At 38.8% G+C, this 15,415-nt stretch overlaps 1 protein-coding gene across 5 annotated transcripts in view; it reads right to left on the reverse strand.

Moving 5' to 3' along the window:
• CTNNA3 (catenin alpha 3) overlaps positions 1 to 15,415 on the reverse strand; it is a 2,164,949-nt gene that overhangs the window by 2,059,242 nt on the left and 90,292 nt on the right. For all 5 annotated transcript variants that reach the window (XM_056819226.1, XM_056819225.1, XM_056819230.1 and 2 more), the window contains exon 3: positions 14,689 to 14,881. In XM_056819226.1, the coding sequence (XP_056675204.1) occupies positions 14,689 to 14,881 (193 nt within the window). The remainder of the gene's footprint in view (positions 1 to 14,688; positions 14,882 to 15,415) is intronic.

The following is a 15,415-nucleotide window of genomic DNA, read 5'->3' on the forward strand; positions in this document are numbered from 1 at the left end:
ATTAAATATGTTATATATCTAATTAGAAAAAGACCACCAGGGAATCCTACATTCAAACATTTTCTGGGATCCAGAAGAAGAATCAAAGGCTGCAGTTTTGTGAAAAAATCCAGTACAAGGCAGTGCTCTGGCATATTATCTTCAGAGGAAACATCTTAAATTTCTGATTAGAGACATTTGGAAGTTATCAGGAAACATCTTGAGGGCAGCTGGGTAGTACAGTAAATCTAGAGTGCTGGATCTAGAATAAAGAAGATTCCTTTTCCTGAGTTCAAATCCAGCCTAAAGCTGTGTGGTCTTGGGCAAGTCATTTAACCTTGTTTGCCTCAGTTTCCTCCTCTATAAAATGAGCTAGACAAGGAAATGTCAAACTACTCCAGTATCTTTGCCAAGAAAACTGTACAGACATGAAGCAGGACTCACCTGAAAACTATTCAATGACAATAAAATACAGAATTTTGAGTACCAAGAAAACCCCTCAAATTTCTTCAGTGCTTGCTAAGAAATGTGCTATATATACACCCCACAGCCTCTACTACATGATAATTAGACAAGTACTTAATAAGAACCCACTAAAAATAGAAATAATAAATTTTGAATCAGAGGAGTTGACAAATCCTACCTCTGACTCTTTATTAGATTTGTGACCCTAAGCAAATAATTTACATTCTCTTAATCTTATTTTATCTAGTCCAACCCCCTCATTCATTTATTTATTTCCTTATTCTAATTCAGAGGGAATTCATTGATAAAGGAAAATCTCAGTAAGAGCATCTCCTCAGCAATTTCTCTGCAATTCAGTGTTAACTAAACAGCCTGGGGCACAGAGAAATAGGTTAAGTGATTTGCCCCTTAGCCTGTATCAAAGTGAGTACCTGAACTCAGGTCCTTTGGGCTCTGAGATAGACTCTATTTAACACCTCCTGTTCTCTTGATATCATGCCTCTTATTTCAGCCTAAAATCCCAAATGAATGGCTTTCTAACTTCAGCTTCCTATCTGATGCTTGGAAAGGTGATTTTTTAACTTTAGTATAAGATGTTATACTTAATATTACTTTGTGTAACTTTGTTAGTTTGTGTCAACTCCACATAACTTTGTATTTATTTAGTATTTGCTTATTCAAGTACACATTGTTGCCCCTTCCCACTCCCAGTCAACCATTCCTCTAATCTCTAATCCTCTCATTCCCTAACCCCCACCAGCAACATGTCAAGAACTGTTCTCTAGTGTTTTATCATCTCCAGTGCCTAGCATAGTATCCATATAAGAAGAGCTAAATGAAAGTGTATTGAATTGTATTCCTCTTCAATTTCATCTTCTTCGATTCTGCTGCCTGTGTAGGTCAAGATCTTTTTGAACTTCTTTCTACTTGAACTCCAATCAGATTCTAGTCTAGCTTTATTAACATTCCACAAAGCTATAGCCTTAGAACTTGTTTTTAAATGTCAAGCCATTGATGAAACACAGAAAGATTTTTTGAAAGTAGAAGTCCTTTGCAAGTCAGAAGAACTCTTTTCTAAGATCCCATCTAAAGATTTCTGAGGGAAGATGTAACAAAAGGATAGTCCCTCATTAATCAGGAACTTTGTGCTGGAACAACTTTGGAACACTAGAAAGTCCCATGTGGAGCACATTCAGAGCAGGTCTTCTACTCATCCTTTGAAACTGGTCCAACTTCTTCAACATCCAGTCAGTCCCCACATTTTACAAAAGAATAAACTGAGGACCAGAGAAGTTAAATTACCCCATTTTTTTTCTTAAACAAGCAAGAAACAATAACATGATCCTGACATGGATTACATCTACAAGTGAAAGTATTTGTCTGTGTTGTTGTTTTTTTAAACCCTTACCTTCCATCTTTTGTGAGAAAGGAATTCATCTCCCTTTGTTTTAACTTAATCAACCAGAGACTTGGAATTCCTCTCCCTTTTAATTTAATCAGTCAGGAACTTGAAGATCCTTTAGCATTGATTGCAAGTACAGACACATCCTCAGAGACAGAAAATTGATCCCACAGGCATTGCCCCCTTTGACAGCACCAGACAAATTAAGGAACTATGATTGGTTCCTGAGATGTGATATGGGAGAACTAGTGGATGGAGAAAACTTTATAAGGGGAGATCCAACAGGAAGTAGGACACTCGGACTCTGATTCGGACTTGGGCACTGGTGGCTTTTTCTAAAGAGACTCTCACAGACTTCTGGCTGGAGATTTGACATGAAGGAGAAGGACCTTTGTTGGAGGTGAACCTCATTCCATCTGAATGCAATTAGGGTATTTAGCTAAACTCTTCCCTACCTCTTTCCTATACTTCCCTCTCTTTACTATCACTACTTTGCTGTAATAAAGCTACTAGCAGCCTCATAATTTAATGTTAATTATTACAATTTGGCAACCTTTTTAACTATTATGCTTATAACTATGTAATAGTTCTAAAGCAAAAAAAAAAATAGTAAGAGCTAGACAATAAGGGCTAAGTGACTTGCCCAGGGTTACAGAGTTAGGAAGTATCTGAGGCCATATTTGAACCCAGGACCTCTCATCTCCAGGACTGTCTCTTTATCCACTGAGCCACCTAGCTGCCCCTGAAGTGTTTGCTTTTAAACAGATAGGAATAGAGACAGTGATTTCATTGTTATAGGAAACTCTCAGATTATAAAATTCCCTCTACTGAGGTAGGTCAGTACCATTTCTGTAACTTACAGTGTTAGAGGGCCACCTAAAGAACTGAAATTAAATAACTTGCCTGGAATTATCCAGATAGCATTATTAGAGGCTAAACTTGAACTGAAGCCTTCTTGGATTTGAGGGCAGCTTTCTGACCACTGTACCATGCCATCTCTGAGCACTTAGAGATGATCAAGTACAGTTTGACTAAGTCCAGACTGAGTGACCTTGACCAGATTATTTCTCTACTCTAGACCTCATTTTCCTCCTTTGTTAATTGAAGATAAGGATAGATCTCTGAGGATCCTTTCAGATCCTAATTTTGCCCCAGATGCTATCAATAACATCTGGAAAGAAAGCCCATTTCTCCAAAATAGAATTAAAGATTTTTGAATTAGAGTGGGCACTAGAAATTATTTATAGTCTGGCCCCTTGGTCTAACAGGTCCCCAGAATGTACTGCCTCTCCACCTCTATGCTTAGAACTCTCTAATGGCTCAGTTGTCTGATCCCAGTCTTCTCTTATCCCTTTCTTAGGGTGCTGTTCCTACCAAAACTAACTTGGATCTATTTATCTGCAGAGCATTTTACCTTTTCAGGAGTATATAGGTTCCTTGAGGGTTCTCTTTTTTCTTTTTTGTCTTTGTATACCCAGCATCTCTCTCATCAAGTCACAGACAAAACAATTTTGTATTTAGTTTAATTTAATTAAACTGAATTGTACTATAGACTAAAAAAATGAGGCTCAAATCATCTGAGGTACTTGCCCAAGGTCACACTGGAAATAAATATATAGGATTCACACTCAGCTCCTCTAACTCTAAATCTAGTGTGTGAATTTAATGTAAATTATACCCCTTTTTCCCTTTTGAAACCCCATTTTGGTTGATATCATCCTTTGATTTGTAAACCTTAAAATTTCTTAGACTTAAAAATGTTGGAAATTTCACCATTGGGAAATTTCATACTTGAAAAAATTTCCTACTGATAGTCTATTGGAATGTGAACCCCATTGGCATGGGAGGGTCATTCTCCTCCCTACTTAAGATTTCTTTAGGACAGAAACCTTTTGCTGAACAATGGAAAGGGCTTTGACCTATGCTTAAGCATAGAATAGGAAGTTCTTTGAGTCATGATTGATTTTAGAATCGATACAATAGAGATACTTGGAATGACAGAACCAGGTCTTGGAACTTCCAATCTCCACCCTGCTCAGGGTAACAGGATTTAGGAAGGGCTGCAGCAAAGGATCAAGATTTAATTATTTGAGAATATGACCTTCAACAGACATGTGCAAAGCCACAGACCTCTGGGCGGTCCTGGGTTAAGCTAGAGCCTCCATTGGCACAGGGAAATTGATGGACAGTGATTGGTAAATGTGAGAACTGAGGGGAGGGAACTTGGATGGTTTCCTTAAAGATAGAGGGGTCTGAAGACTCAGGGGGTTGAGTTGAGGAGTTGGTCTGAGTGGTTGGAGTGTGCTCTGAGAAGCTTGCTCTGAAGGAAGCTGGAGGTGGAGGCCCCTGAGACTGTTTCTCCATTTTGGTCACGTGAGTGATAGGGACTGATCTCTTTTCTTTGCCTCAGCTATCTAAGGGCTTGGGCCTTTTGGCCCAGCCTAAACAGAAGGGGTATTTAAGCCCTATTCCCTTCTCTCCCCTTTCTCTCTCCCTCTCTCTATCTATCTCTAATACCTTTCTTCCTCCTGTTTGTAATTAAACTCCATAAAAGGTTGACTGCTGACTTGAGTTTTCATTTAGGAATTACATAGCTGAATTCCTTGGCGACCTTAAATTAATATATATCAGTCTTTTAAAGTGATTTCCTTGTCACAGATTGGACCTGCATAGGTACTATGGGAGGATGCCAGAGATGTGGCTCCCTGGTGTTCCAGAAGAGACTTTCCTCTTGTCTCAGTGACTCTTGGTATCAGGAAGACAACTCTGACTCCAACTAAGGTCAAGTCTGTCCAACCGGAGAGACCCAAAAGGAGTGACATCAATGGTTTTATAAGAGAGGGGACTGAGGAAGAGAGAAAGTCTTTATGGCTCATCAGCTCTTGGCTGGTACTTTTGGTTTACAGACTTTTCCTGTCTAGCAAACAGACAAGAGTGGCAAACTCAAATGAATTAGGGACAGTCAAGAGATTACATGACTATCTCTCTCTTACTCCAACTTTTACTAATAAATAATTATAAACTAATATACAATCTCTGTAGTATTTTCATCATAACAATGGCAATAGCTGCCTCTGGCATCACTCCATAGCAAAATGGCTCCTAAGCTGGAGCAATTAGGGCTTTGCCCGAGAATATCACATTTAGATGATATAATAATAATAATAATAATCCTACTTCATTCCTTTGAAACTATAGGAACAATAAGTGTCTTGATTACTTGGTTATTAAGAGAAATAGTTAAGGGAGCAACTAAATGGCTCAGTGGACTGAGAGAGAATTGTAGTGATGGGAGGCCCTAGGTTCAATCACTTCTTAGCTATGTGATCCTGGGCAAGTCACTTAACACCTCTTGTCTAACCCTTTCCACTGTTTTGCCTTAGAATCAATAAGCACTATTTATTCTAAGATGGAAGGTAAGTTTTTTTTAAAAAAAAGAAATAGTTAAAACACACACACAGAGACACCAGCTACCCAGAGACTTGGGATTAGCTATGCCCAAGCTGCCTGCAGATAGCTCTTCCAAACCAATTGTTATGCTTTCAGCATGAGCATTTACACCTCAGAAATACACAAATGCTACAGATCAGAGCTGGATTTATTGTTTTATTGATTGTACAGAATTAAGAAAGCGGTGGAAAGAAAATGCTAATAGGCAGGTAAAACTTAAAAATGAATCACAGATACAATTTTTCTCCTTGAGAGTTGGTTGTTAAACATGTACCAGCATGTCCCTGCCTGGGGTCTTTGAGGTTCATTGGGTGTGCCCTGTGTGTGCCAGCCTGCGCCCAAAACTGCTAGTCCCTATTTTGCCCTACAGAACAAAATTAATGTTCCTAAACTTTTCCTTTATTCCCCTGAATTCAATAATCTCTAAGTGTGCCTCACTAGGAAAGCAAGCCTGGAGTGAATTTGTGCCTCATTGGGCAGAGGCCGAATTCCCTACAGAATGATTACAAATAACACAAGCATGATGTAAACAACTGGGAAAAGAGAACAGAGCTACAGAGCTAACAGAAATCAAACCAGCTGACAGGAAGCAATAAGGAATGTGTGTGTGTGTGTGTGTGTGTGTGTGTGTGTGTGTGTGTGTGTGTGTGTGTGTGTGTGAGAAAGACAGAGAGAGGGGGGGGGAGAGAGAGAGAGACAGACAGACAGACAGAGAGAGAGAGAGAGAGACAGAGAGAGAGACAGAGAGAGAGAGTGAGAGAGAGAGAGAGAGAGAGAGAGAGAGAGAGAGAGAGAGAGAGAGAGAGAGAGAAATCCTCTTGAGTCTGCAAGGAAGAAATGCTTACAAAGACAGACAGGTCCTGCCAAGTTTTCTGCCTGTTGCCTCAAATCAAGGAACAGGAAAGTGTGACTGGTGACTTTCAGACTCCTATTACCCAAATAACAGTAACATGTCCCTAATATAGCTCTGTAAGCAGGTGCCATGTGACAGCCACTAAGACAAGAAAGAGGAAGCTTGTTGTTAAGATACCACCAAGCCACACTGAGCATCTTTGCTAGAAAAAAAGAAATTTTTCAAATTATGGGCAACTAGAAGGATAAAGGATTCAGGAAGACCTAAGTTCAAATCCAGCCTCAGGTACTTGCTAGCTGTACAACTCTGAACAAGTTATTTAACCTCTGTCTGCCTCAGTTTCCCCATCTATAAAATAAGACTAATAAAAGTACCCCACCAGAGATGTTATAGGGATCAAATGAGATCAAAATTATAAAGTTCTTAGGACATGGTAGGCACTATATAAACGTTAGCCATTGAGGGCATTTGAGTAGCTCAGTGGATTGAGAGCCAGTCCTAGAGACGAGAAGTCATAGGTTCAAATCTGGCCTCAGACACTTCCTAGCTGTATGACCCTGGGCAAGTCACTTAACCCCCAGTGCCTAGCCCTTACTGCCCTTCTGTCTTAGAACCAATATATAGTATTAATTCTAAGACAGAAGGTAAGGGTTTAAAAATAAAATAAAACAAATCTTAGCCATTACTAACAAATGAATTTCAAAATTCTCCTTGAAAAAACGTCCTTTCAAAGAGAAAGGAAAGTCTGCCTTTAATGCCAAGTCCTTTAGCCCCATGGAATGAAACAAGTATTTATTAATGATAATTTTTTTTGCTAGGTACTGTGCTAAGCACTATATAGATAACACATTTCATCCTCATAACAACTCTAGGAATTAGATACTGTTATAATCCCCATTTTACCATTGAAGTAACCGAGGCAGACAGAGGGAATTTGCCCAGAGTCACACACTAGTATCTCAAGCCAACACAAACTCAGTTTTTTCCTGACTCCAGATCCAGTGCACATTGTGCAATCTAGTTGCGTCTAGGTCCAAACCAAGAAGGACTGAACTGGTTTGGTTCCATTTTGACAACTGCATTTCAATACAACTGACCTCTTTGCAAACCTATGCATTTCATTTTTTAAAATTCTTTGACAAGTTGCCATGTTATAGAAAAAAGTTAAGAACCCCTGATCTAGAAGCAGTGACATCAGTCAGGCAATCAATAACCACTTATTAAACATTTCCTATATGCTAGACACTATGCTAAATGCTGGGAATACAAGGAAAGGGAGTTGGGTAGGGGAAACCAGTCACCGATCTCAAGAAGCAGATAGACAGACTTGGAATCAGGAACACTTGAGTTCAAATCCCACCTCAGATACTTACTAGTTAAGTGACCCTGGGAAAATCATTTAACCTTTTCCTACTTCAGTTTCTTCATTTGTAAAATGAGAATAAAAATAATGCCTACCTCAAAGGACTGTTGTAAGGATGAAATAAGATTGCCTATAGATAATTCTTTGCCTACTGTAAAATTTTCATAAAATCCAAAACTTTAAAATTTTTTGAGAAAAATTTCAAGAAGCTCACTAACTCCTTTATTTTTTTTAAACACTTACCTTCCATCTTGGAGTCAATAATGTGTATTGGCTTGAAGGCAGAAGAGTGGTAAGGGCTAGGCAATGGGGGTCAAGTGACTTTCCCAGGGTCACACAGCTAGGAAGTATTTGAGGCCAGCTTTGAACCTAGAACCTCCCAACTCTAGGCCTGACTCTCAATCCACTGAGCTACCCAGCTACCCCTGTTGCTAACTCCTTGAATCAAAAAAGTGAACTATTTGAAGAAAATGCTATAAAGAAACCTACACTGCATCAGAAGATCCAGAATGAACTTTGGGATATAATTGATTGAACTGAAGGGGGTTGAACACATTTATTCTGAATGTAAACTCTTATGCCAGAGAGGACTGCCCCCTAATTGGTTCTTTGTCAATGTGCCTAGTAAACATTGGTTTTGCTCTCTCTTTTATTTCCCTATTAACTCCAATTATTGTAATTTCCCCTTAGAAAGTGAAATATTGTATGCCCTTTAGCTAAAAGATCTTTAGAGGTATAAGTTGATTATATTAAATAATTCATTGGGGAGACTAGTCTCCCAAATAATCATGGGGAGGATTGTGAAGAGTGAATCAAACTCTCTTTGTCTATCAATCAGTGACTTTTAAGTTAATCAATCAAAAACTTAAGTACCCCTACTTAGTACCTTGCCAGTCACTAAGTATGAGAGCTCACAAGTCACTTGCTAGAGTGGGTGACAACTCCAGAGATCACTCTCTCCCCTCCCTTGGCAGTGCTAGGCAAATTGAAAGACTGTGATTTGTTACCATAAAGTGGGGAAGGGACAGGAAGTGATGTGAAAAAGGGACTATAAAAAGTCCTGAACTTCCTGTCCAAGGGACTTCTCCTTGAAGCTTCTCCTTTGGAGTTCTTCTTTGGATTCTCTGATCCTTGGATTTTCTCCTTTGGATTTCTTCTTTGGAGGATGGCTCATTGGGGCTTTTGGACTTCAATTTCAACTTAGAGCTTTGGGCCTTTAAACTGGAGTTTTGGGCTTTGGGACTTTGACTTTTGGCTTTGGAGCTTCTTGGAGTAGGGGACTTTCTTATAGGATTCACTGCTGCCTCAGTGAGCTTAGCTCATGAAGGTTTTTCTTCATTAGGACCTTGCCTGGACCCTGCCCAGATTGCTAGTGAGTGACTAGGATTCCCATGTGGAAATTGGAACTCTTTTGGGGAGCGAGCTTCATTTCACTGGATCAGCATTTAGGGTAGGAGAGACAATCTCCTTACCTCTTTTCCTTCCACATTTCCCTCTGTTTACTAATATTCCAATTAAACAAAAATTTTAAAAGCTGCTAATAGTTTTCCTGACTTAAGGTATAATAATCAGTGACCACTTTTTATAACTCTCTTATTTAGTCACAATCCCAATTTAACCATTAGACTACTTTAAAGGACTATATAAATTCTATCTGTTACAATTGTTGATAGTAATAGATGCCTCCCCTTTAATTTCAGCTCATATTCAGAGTCACTAAGAACCAAAGATGAAGACCTAGTTATCCAAGAAAGTGATTTGTAAGAAGAAAGTCTACACACACACCAAAATATTTAGAGCATCCCTTGCATTAGGGAATGGCTAAATCAGTTGTGACACATGAATGTCATAGAATATTACTGTATTCTAAGAAATGATGTATGTGAGGAATATAGAGAAGCATCAAAAGATCTATATGAACTGAGGCAGAGTGAAATGAGCAGGGCCAAGGAGACAACAAATACTTTACAATGCAAATGAAAAGAAAATTATAAACAAACCAAAAAACCCACAAAAGTAAATTAACAAGATTATAACTACATAACTATAAATTATAAATATGAAGCTGGACTCAAATGAAGAGAAATGAGAAGATACTATCAATAGATTCCTTCATGGAAGTGTGAGGGTCACAGGTATTTATTACACAATGAACCTGTCTTCAGACTTCCTCAGTATACTGATGATTTGGACTCTTTTTTTCTTCCTTAAAAAATTGTCATATGGAATGGCTCTCTGAGAGGGGTTGGGGAATAATACATGGGATAATGATGATGGTGTAAGAAACAGAACATATCAATGAAAACTTACTTTTTTAAAAAGAAGGAAAGATCTTGGCCAACCAACATTACATAAAACTCTCTAAATTTTAAGTCCTTTTCCCTACCTATGGAACCACTGCCATAATTTTCCCTTAGTTCTTGCTCCCTGAGTCATTGGTGTTATTTACTTGGCTATCCACAGGCATAAACAATGGCATGGCTCCACATTCCAGGACTTTGGGCCATTTGATTGCTTTCCTCCCATGCTGGAGTGGCTACAATTTAACTGGGCAGTGAGTCAAGGAGTAGAAGATAAGCTTTTCCAGACTATTCACCAAAGAACTCTTATCTTTACAGAGTGCATGCTGTGTACAAGGGTTTATGGAAAACACAATCGAGTGGGGAGGATCTGGGACTCCCAGCAAATGGCTTAGGTTTCTAGATTATCTTGTAAAAGTAATTAACTGGGAGAACAGTTTCTTTTTTCATTTCAGTTCAACAAGCAGCCTCTCCCATGCCCAGTCTATTGCCAAGTTTGCCTCCAGATCATTACTCACACCTTTCTCCTCCAATTTAATCCAACCAACATCTATTAAATTCCTCTACAAGGGAAGCATTGGTGATACAAGGATGAAATGGAATGCAATCCTTGCCCTCTGGAAGTTTATTGTCTTCCTCCACAAATGGAAGTACAAAGTCAAGTAAATACAAAATATATTCAAAGTAACTTGGGGTGAGGAGACTACTAACAATTTTTAAGAGATAGTCTTCTGACAATTACTGATCTCTTCCAAGCTTACACAGAAGGATGCCTATGACATAGATACTTACCCATCTTTCACCTTGATAGAATCCTAGGATGGTTACAAAATTCAACAGGCATTTATTAAGAAGCCTAATATATGCCAAGCACTGTGCTAGGCACCTTTGGGTGATATTGGGGGAAAAAATTCACAGCAAGAGATATCACCAAGCAGCCACTTATGCTAGTGGGTATAGACAGAGCAGACCCACAATCAACAGCCCAATCAGCCATCCATCATCAAAGACCCCAGATTCCAAAATTCCCGTATAATTGTGAACACAGTCAATAAAAAACCTGGGGGCTGCAATCGCTACCAATGAGTTAGGCACTCAGTGACCTATCAAGGGGAATCAAAGGGAGGACTAGCCTGGGAGAATACAAAGTAATGCCCCTTATAATGGCTCCTGGGATACTCTCACACAAGCTAAGACAGAGCCTGAAAGGAATTGGTGACAGGAATGAAACAAAATTATAAGTATCCTTTCCACGTTGAAATTTTTTTTCCCATCACAATGTCAATATATCAGAATCAGCATAAGAAATTAAATGGGAATTTGGGGGGAGTTGTGCAGAAGCTGCAGAGGGCATGTGAAGGCCAGCAGATGAGATAGAAAAAGTTTCAAAACTATATAGCCTGTGAATAAGCATCTAACCCAAATTTTACAGTAAGGTATTGTAAACACCCCATGAAAGAAAAAGTAAAACTTCTTTTCTGGTACAAAGAAAAAGTCAAAAAATTTTACATGAATTTTCCAGATCATGGGAATGTCCTGCCCTAAACCCCATAATGTGGAAGGAATACCTGTAGTTTCCTCTAGAATGCCATCTGGCAAGTGATTGATAAATATTTGTTGACTGACTGACTAAAGGAGTCAATGGAAGTTAATCCCTAATAAAGAATAACTGAAAAAAGAAAAATGGAGACTCAAAACATGAGTATGTGATTATCAGACTGGTGGTTCACAGAATAAGATCAATAATATAATTGCTATCCAAGCCAAGAATAAACACCTATTTAAAGATTTCATTCCTGATGAAAGATGGAATAGGAAAACCACTGGAGTTAGAGTTAGAGGATCTAGATTCTAATCTTGGTTCTGTTACTTTGTTTTCCATGTAACTTTGAGTGAGCCTCTCGTCCTCTTAAAACTGTTAGCCATCTGAGAAAGGAGGGACGGAATTCTGTGAGCCCTCTGTTGTCTTTACACTCTAATATTCAATGTGTATGATTCAACATTATGTAAATAATAGAGCATAATAATAATGTCTCTGATATTAGTAATATTTTGTGCTTTAAAAAGCTCCCTTTGTTGCTATTGAGTTGTTTCAGTTGTGCCCAAATCTTCATTACCCCATTTGGGGTTTTCTTGGCAAAGATTTTGGAATGATTTGTGTTTCTTTCTTCAGCTCATTTCATAGATGAGGAAACTAAGGCAAGAAGGGTTAAGTGACTTGCACAGGGTCACCCAGTTAGTAAATGTCTAAGGCCAGATTTAAACTTGTGAGGATGAATCTTCCAAATTCCAGCTCCCTACATGCATCATATTTTCTGATCCTCACAACAAAACTATGAGAACGCTATTATGAGCATTATCATCCCCACCTGCAAGATGAGAAAAAGGAGAACCAGAGAAATTAGTTATGAAAAATACTATATACTAAAAGCAGCAATTATAATTATAATAACTAGCAATTAAATAACAAGAATTTATTAAAACAACAAGTATGTATTAGATATCTGCTATGTACCTGGCACTGTGCCAAACACTGGGGATACAATAAGGGACAAAAAAAACAGCCCTTGCTCTCAAGGAGCTCTAATGGGAGAGACAACATGACAGTATGCATATATCTATGGATAAAAAAAAATGTATAAGCTGGACAAATTGAGGATAATCAGTAGAGAGAAAACCCCAGTGTTCAGGGAGATTGGTTACATAGACCTAATTGCTTGCATTTTTTAAACTAGATTGGGATTTCACTGGTAGGCAGAATTCAAAGTGAGCAAACTCCCTTTACCAATACAAGTTGGTACCTTCTCTGCAATTTATAGTCTTGGGAAGTTTCCCAGAACTACTGAGAGATAAGTGATTTGCCCAGGGACAACCCAGCTAGTTCTACCCAATATGGCATGATACCGCTCATACTAATTAATAGACCATATTTGTTTTAGATATCAGTATCATTCTCATGTGTTTCCTGTATAAATAAAACAGGTCAAAATGCAATTTGCAGAAAGATACTAGGCATGAGGATGCTACTAACAGTGGCTTGTGCCCAAGAAGTCATTTGAAAGGCATCTTCCATAACATAAATATCCAGAAAAGAGACTTGGACAATCATGATCACCAACAACGGATCACAGAGGAACAGGCTGACTATCTCACTGGTATTCCAAATTTAAAAAAAAATGGGAAAAATTTCCCAGGGAACTGGACACATCCTCTAAAGGATTTTTGGAAGTACACAGAAAATGATCTTCCAGGAGGATAAATCATAGGTAATTTATAATCTGCACTGATATTACATTCAACTGAGATAACCTTAGTAATAGGGATGGGGTTTGGGCCTTTCCTGATCTCCCTTAATTCTGGTGTCTTCCATCAGTTGATTATCTCCAAATAACCCAGTTGACAGCTTGAATGTACATAACTGCTTGCATGTTCTCTCCTCCTACACTGGAAGCTCCTTGAGGGCAGGCACATCTTTTATTGTTCTCTGTTTCCTCGGTGTTGATCATGGTGCCTGGTACACAACAGATGCTTAATAAATGCTTGCTGATTCCTAGCTGCATGACCCTGAGCAAGTCACTTAGCTCCCATTGCCTAGCCCTTACTATTCTTCTGCCTTGGAACCAATACACAGTATCCATTGCAAGACAAAGGGTGAAGGGTTTTTTTTTTTTTAAACCCTTACCTTCTGTCTTGGAGTCAATACTGTGTATTGGCTCCAAGGCAGAAGAGTGGTAAAGGCTAGGCATAAGTGACTTGCTCAGGGTCATGCAGCTAGGAACTGTCTGAGGCCAGATTTGAACCCAGGACCTCCCATCTCTAGGCCTGGTTCTCAATCCACTGAGCTACCCAGCTGCCCCCGGGTGAAGAGTTTTTAAAAAATAAAAATAAATAAATGCTTGTTGGCTTGTCAACTTAGAATAAGTGACCACAATAAAGAGACCACCTATGCCTTAAAGGAAGTACCATTTACTCTAGACCAAAAATCCAATGAACATTTATTAAGCCCTTGACATGTACACAGCACTTGATCCTTATTTTCATTGTGTAGTTATTTGTCACAACAGCTCTGAGAAATTAATTGGTTCTCTTCTTAATGGTATCAATTAAATAAAGTAGTCATTTACTATTAATTAGAGGGATAAAGGAAAGGAGTAAGCACTTATTAAGTACCTAGTACTATGCTAAGTAATTTAAAAATATTAATTCATTTCATTCTCACAATTCTGGGAGATAGATGCTATTATAATCCCCACTTTTACAGATGAAGAAATTGAGGCAGACAGGTAAAGTGACTTACTCAGGGTCACAGCTAGGAAGTGTCTGAGGCTGAGTTTCAATTCAGTTCTTTCTGATTCCAAGCTCAACACTCTCTGTCCACTGTGCCAACTAGCTACCTCTGGAGAGGCAAGGTAGTAAGGTTGTTAGACACTTGGGCTTAAAGCCCAGAAACTCTAGATCCAAGTTCCTCCATACACATACTACAGACTAAGGATAAGTCATTTGACCTGGGATCTAAGTAATTCTCCAGGACTGTAAGTTGCTGAAAAGAATCTAATATGCATTGAGGAGGGGAATAACTTTACCCAGAAGTTTTCTATGCCATTGAAAGTGCAGGTCAGTTCTATTCTTATTTCTTCTATAAGGTATTAAGGCAAAGAGAGGATCTTAAGGTATTCAGCAATTAAATGACTGAGTCAAGGCAATGCAGCTATTGGCTATTGATTGGTTTAAGGAGCACCTCTGCCTCCCAAAGAATGTCTCATCTTATCTATGACTCCTATGACAAAAACCAACCAAGTGGATACTCCTCTGATTTGCCAGTTAATACTCCAAATAGCAAACTATTGACCATTTGATTAAGACAAGGAGGTCTTACTTTCTTTCTGAACTTCCTGGAGGGCTGCCGTGAGCTCTTCCTTTAAGACTCTGGCCTCACTGGCAATCTTCTCCCCTTTGTCGAGTAAATTCCATGTGGCTTCTTCCACAGAAGCAAGAAGAACTCGGGCTCTTTTGGAACGTCCCTTTTTCCTAGTGGAAAGGTTCTGGGGACAATTCACCAGTGTGGTAACCTAAAATGGAAGAAGAAAACATCTTTACTGAGGGTGAACTCTTTGAGTTAGTTGGCATAAAGCAAAGAAAGTGAAAAGAAAACAATCTTAGGATGTCCCAGTCAGGGCCTTGGGACATCTCAACCTCAGAAATTGGCAATGTGATAGAGGGGAAAGGATATCTAGGTCTGAATCTCCACCCTGCTACTTATTCTTTGTGTGACCTTGGGTAAGTTCCATTTCTTCAGGGGATCTCATTTTCCTCATTTTTAAAATGAATGAATGGGTATTAGACTGGATGAATTTCAGAGTCCCATCAATCTTAAAAATTATAATCCTATGAATATAAGTATGAAGATTATTTCATGAGCATTAGGAATTCTGGGTACTAGACCTTCTCTATCCAGTCTCCAGGGCAAAACGGAAGTTGTGGACTTAGTCATAATTTCCACTGAATTTCTGATTGAAAGGAAGAATGAGAAAAGGAGCTTATTCTGGTGGTTTGAATTTATTTATTTGTTTGTTACATTAAAGTTCCCAGGTATCTCTTTCCCA

Source organism: Monodelphis domestica, chromosome 1 (genome assembly GCF_027887165.1).
Source record: "Monodelphis domestica isolate mMonDom1 chromosome 1, mMonDom1.pri, whole genome shotgun sequence".
NCBI classification, from domain to species: domain Eukaryota; kingdom Metazoa; phylum Chordata; class Mammalia; order Didelphimorphia; family Didelphidae; genus Monodelphis; species Monodelphis domestica.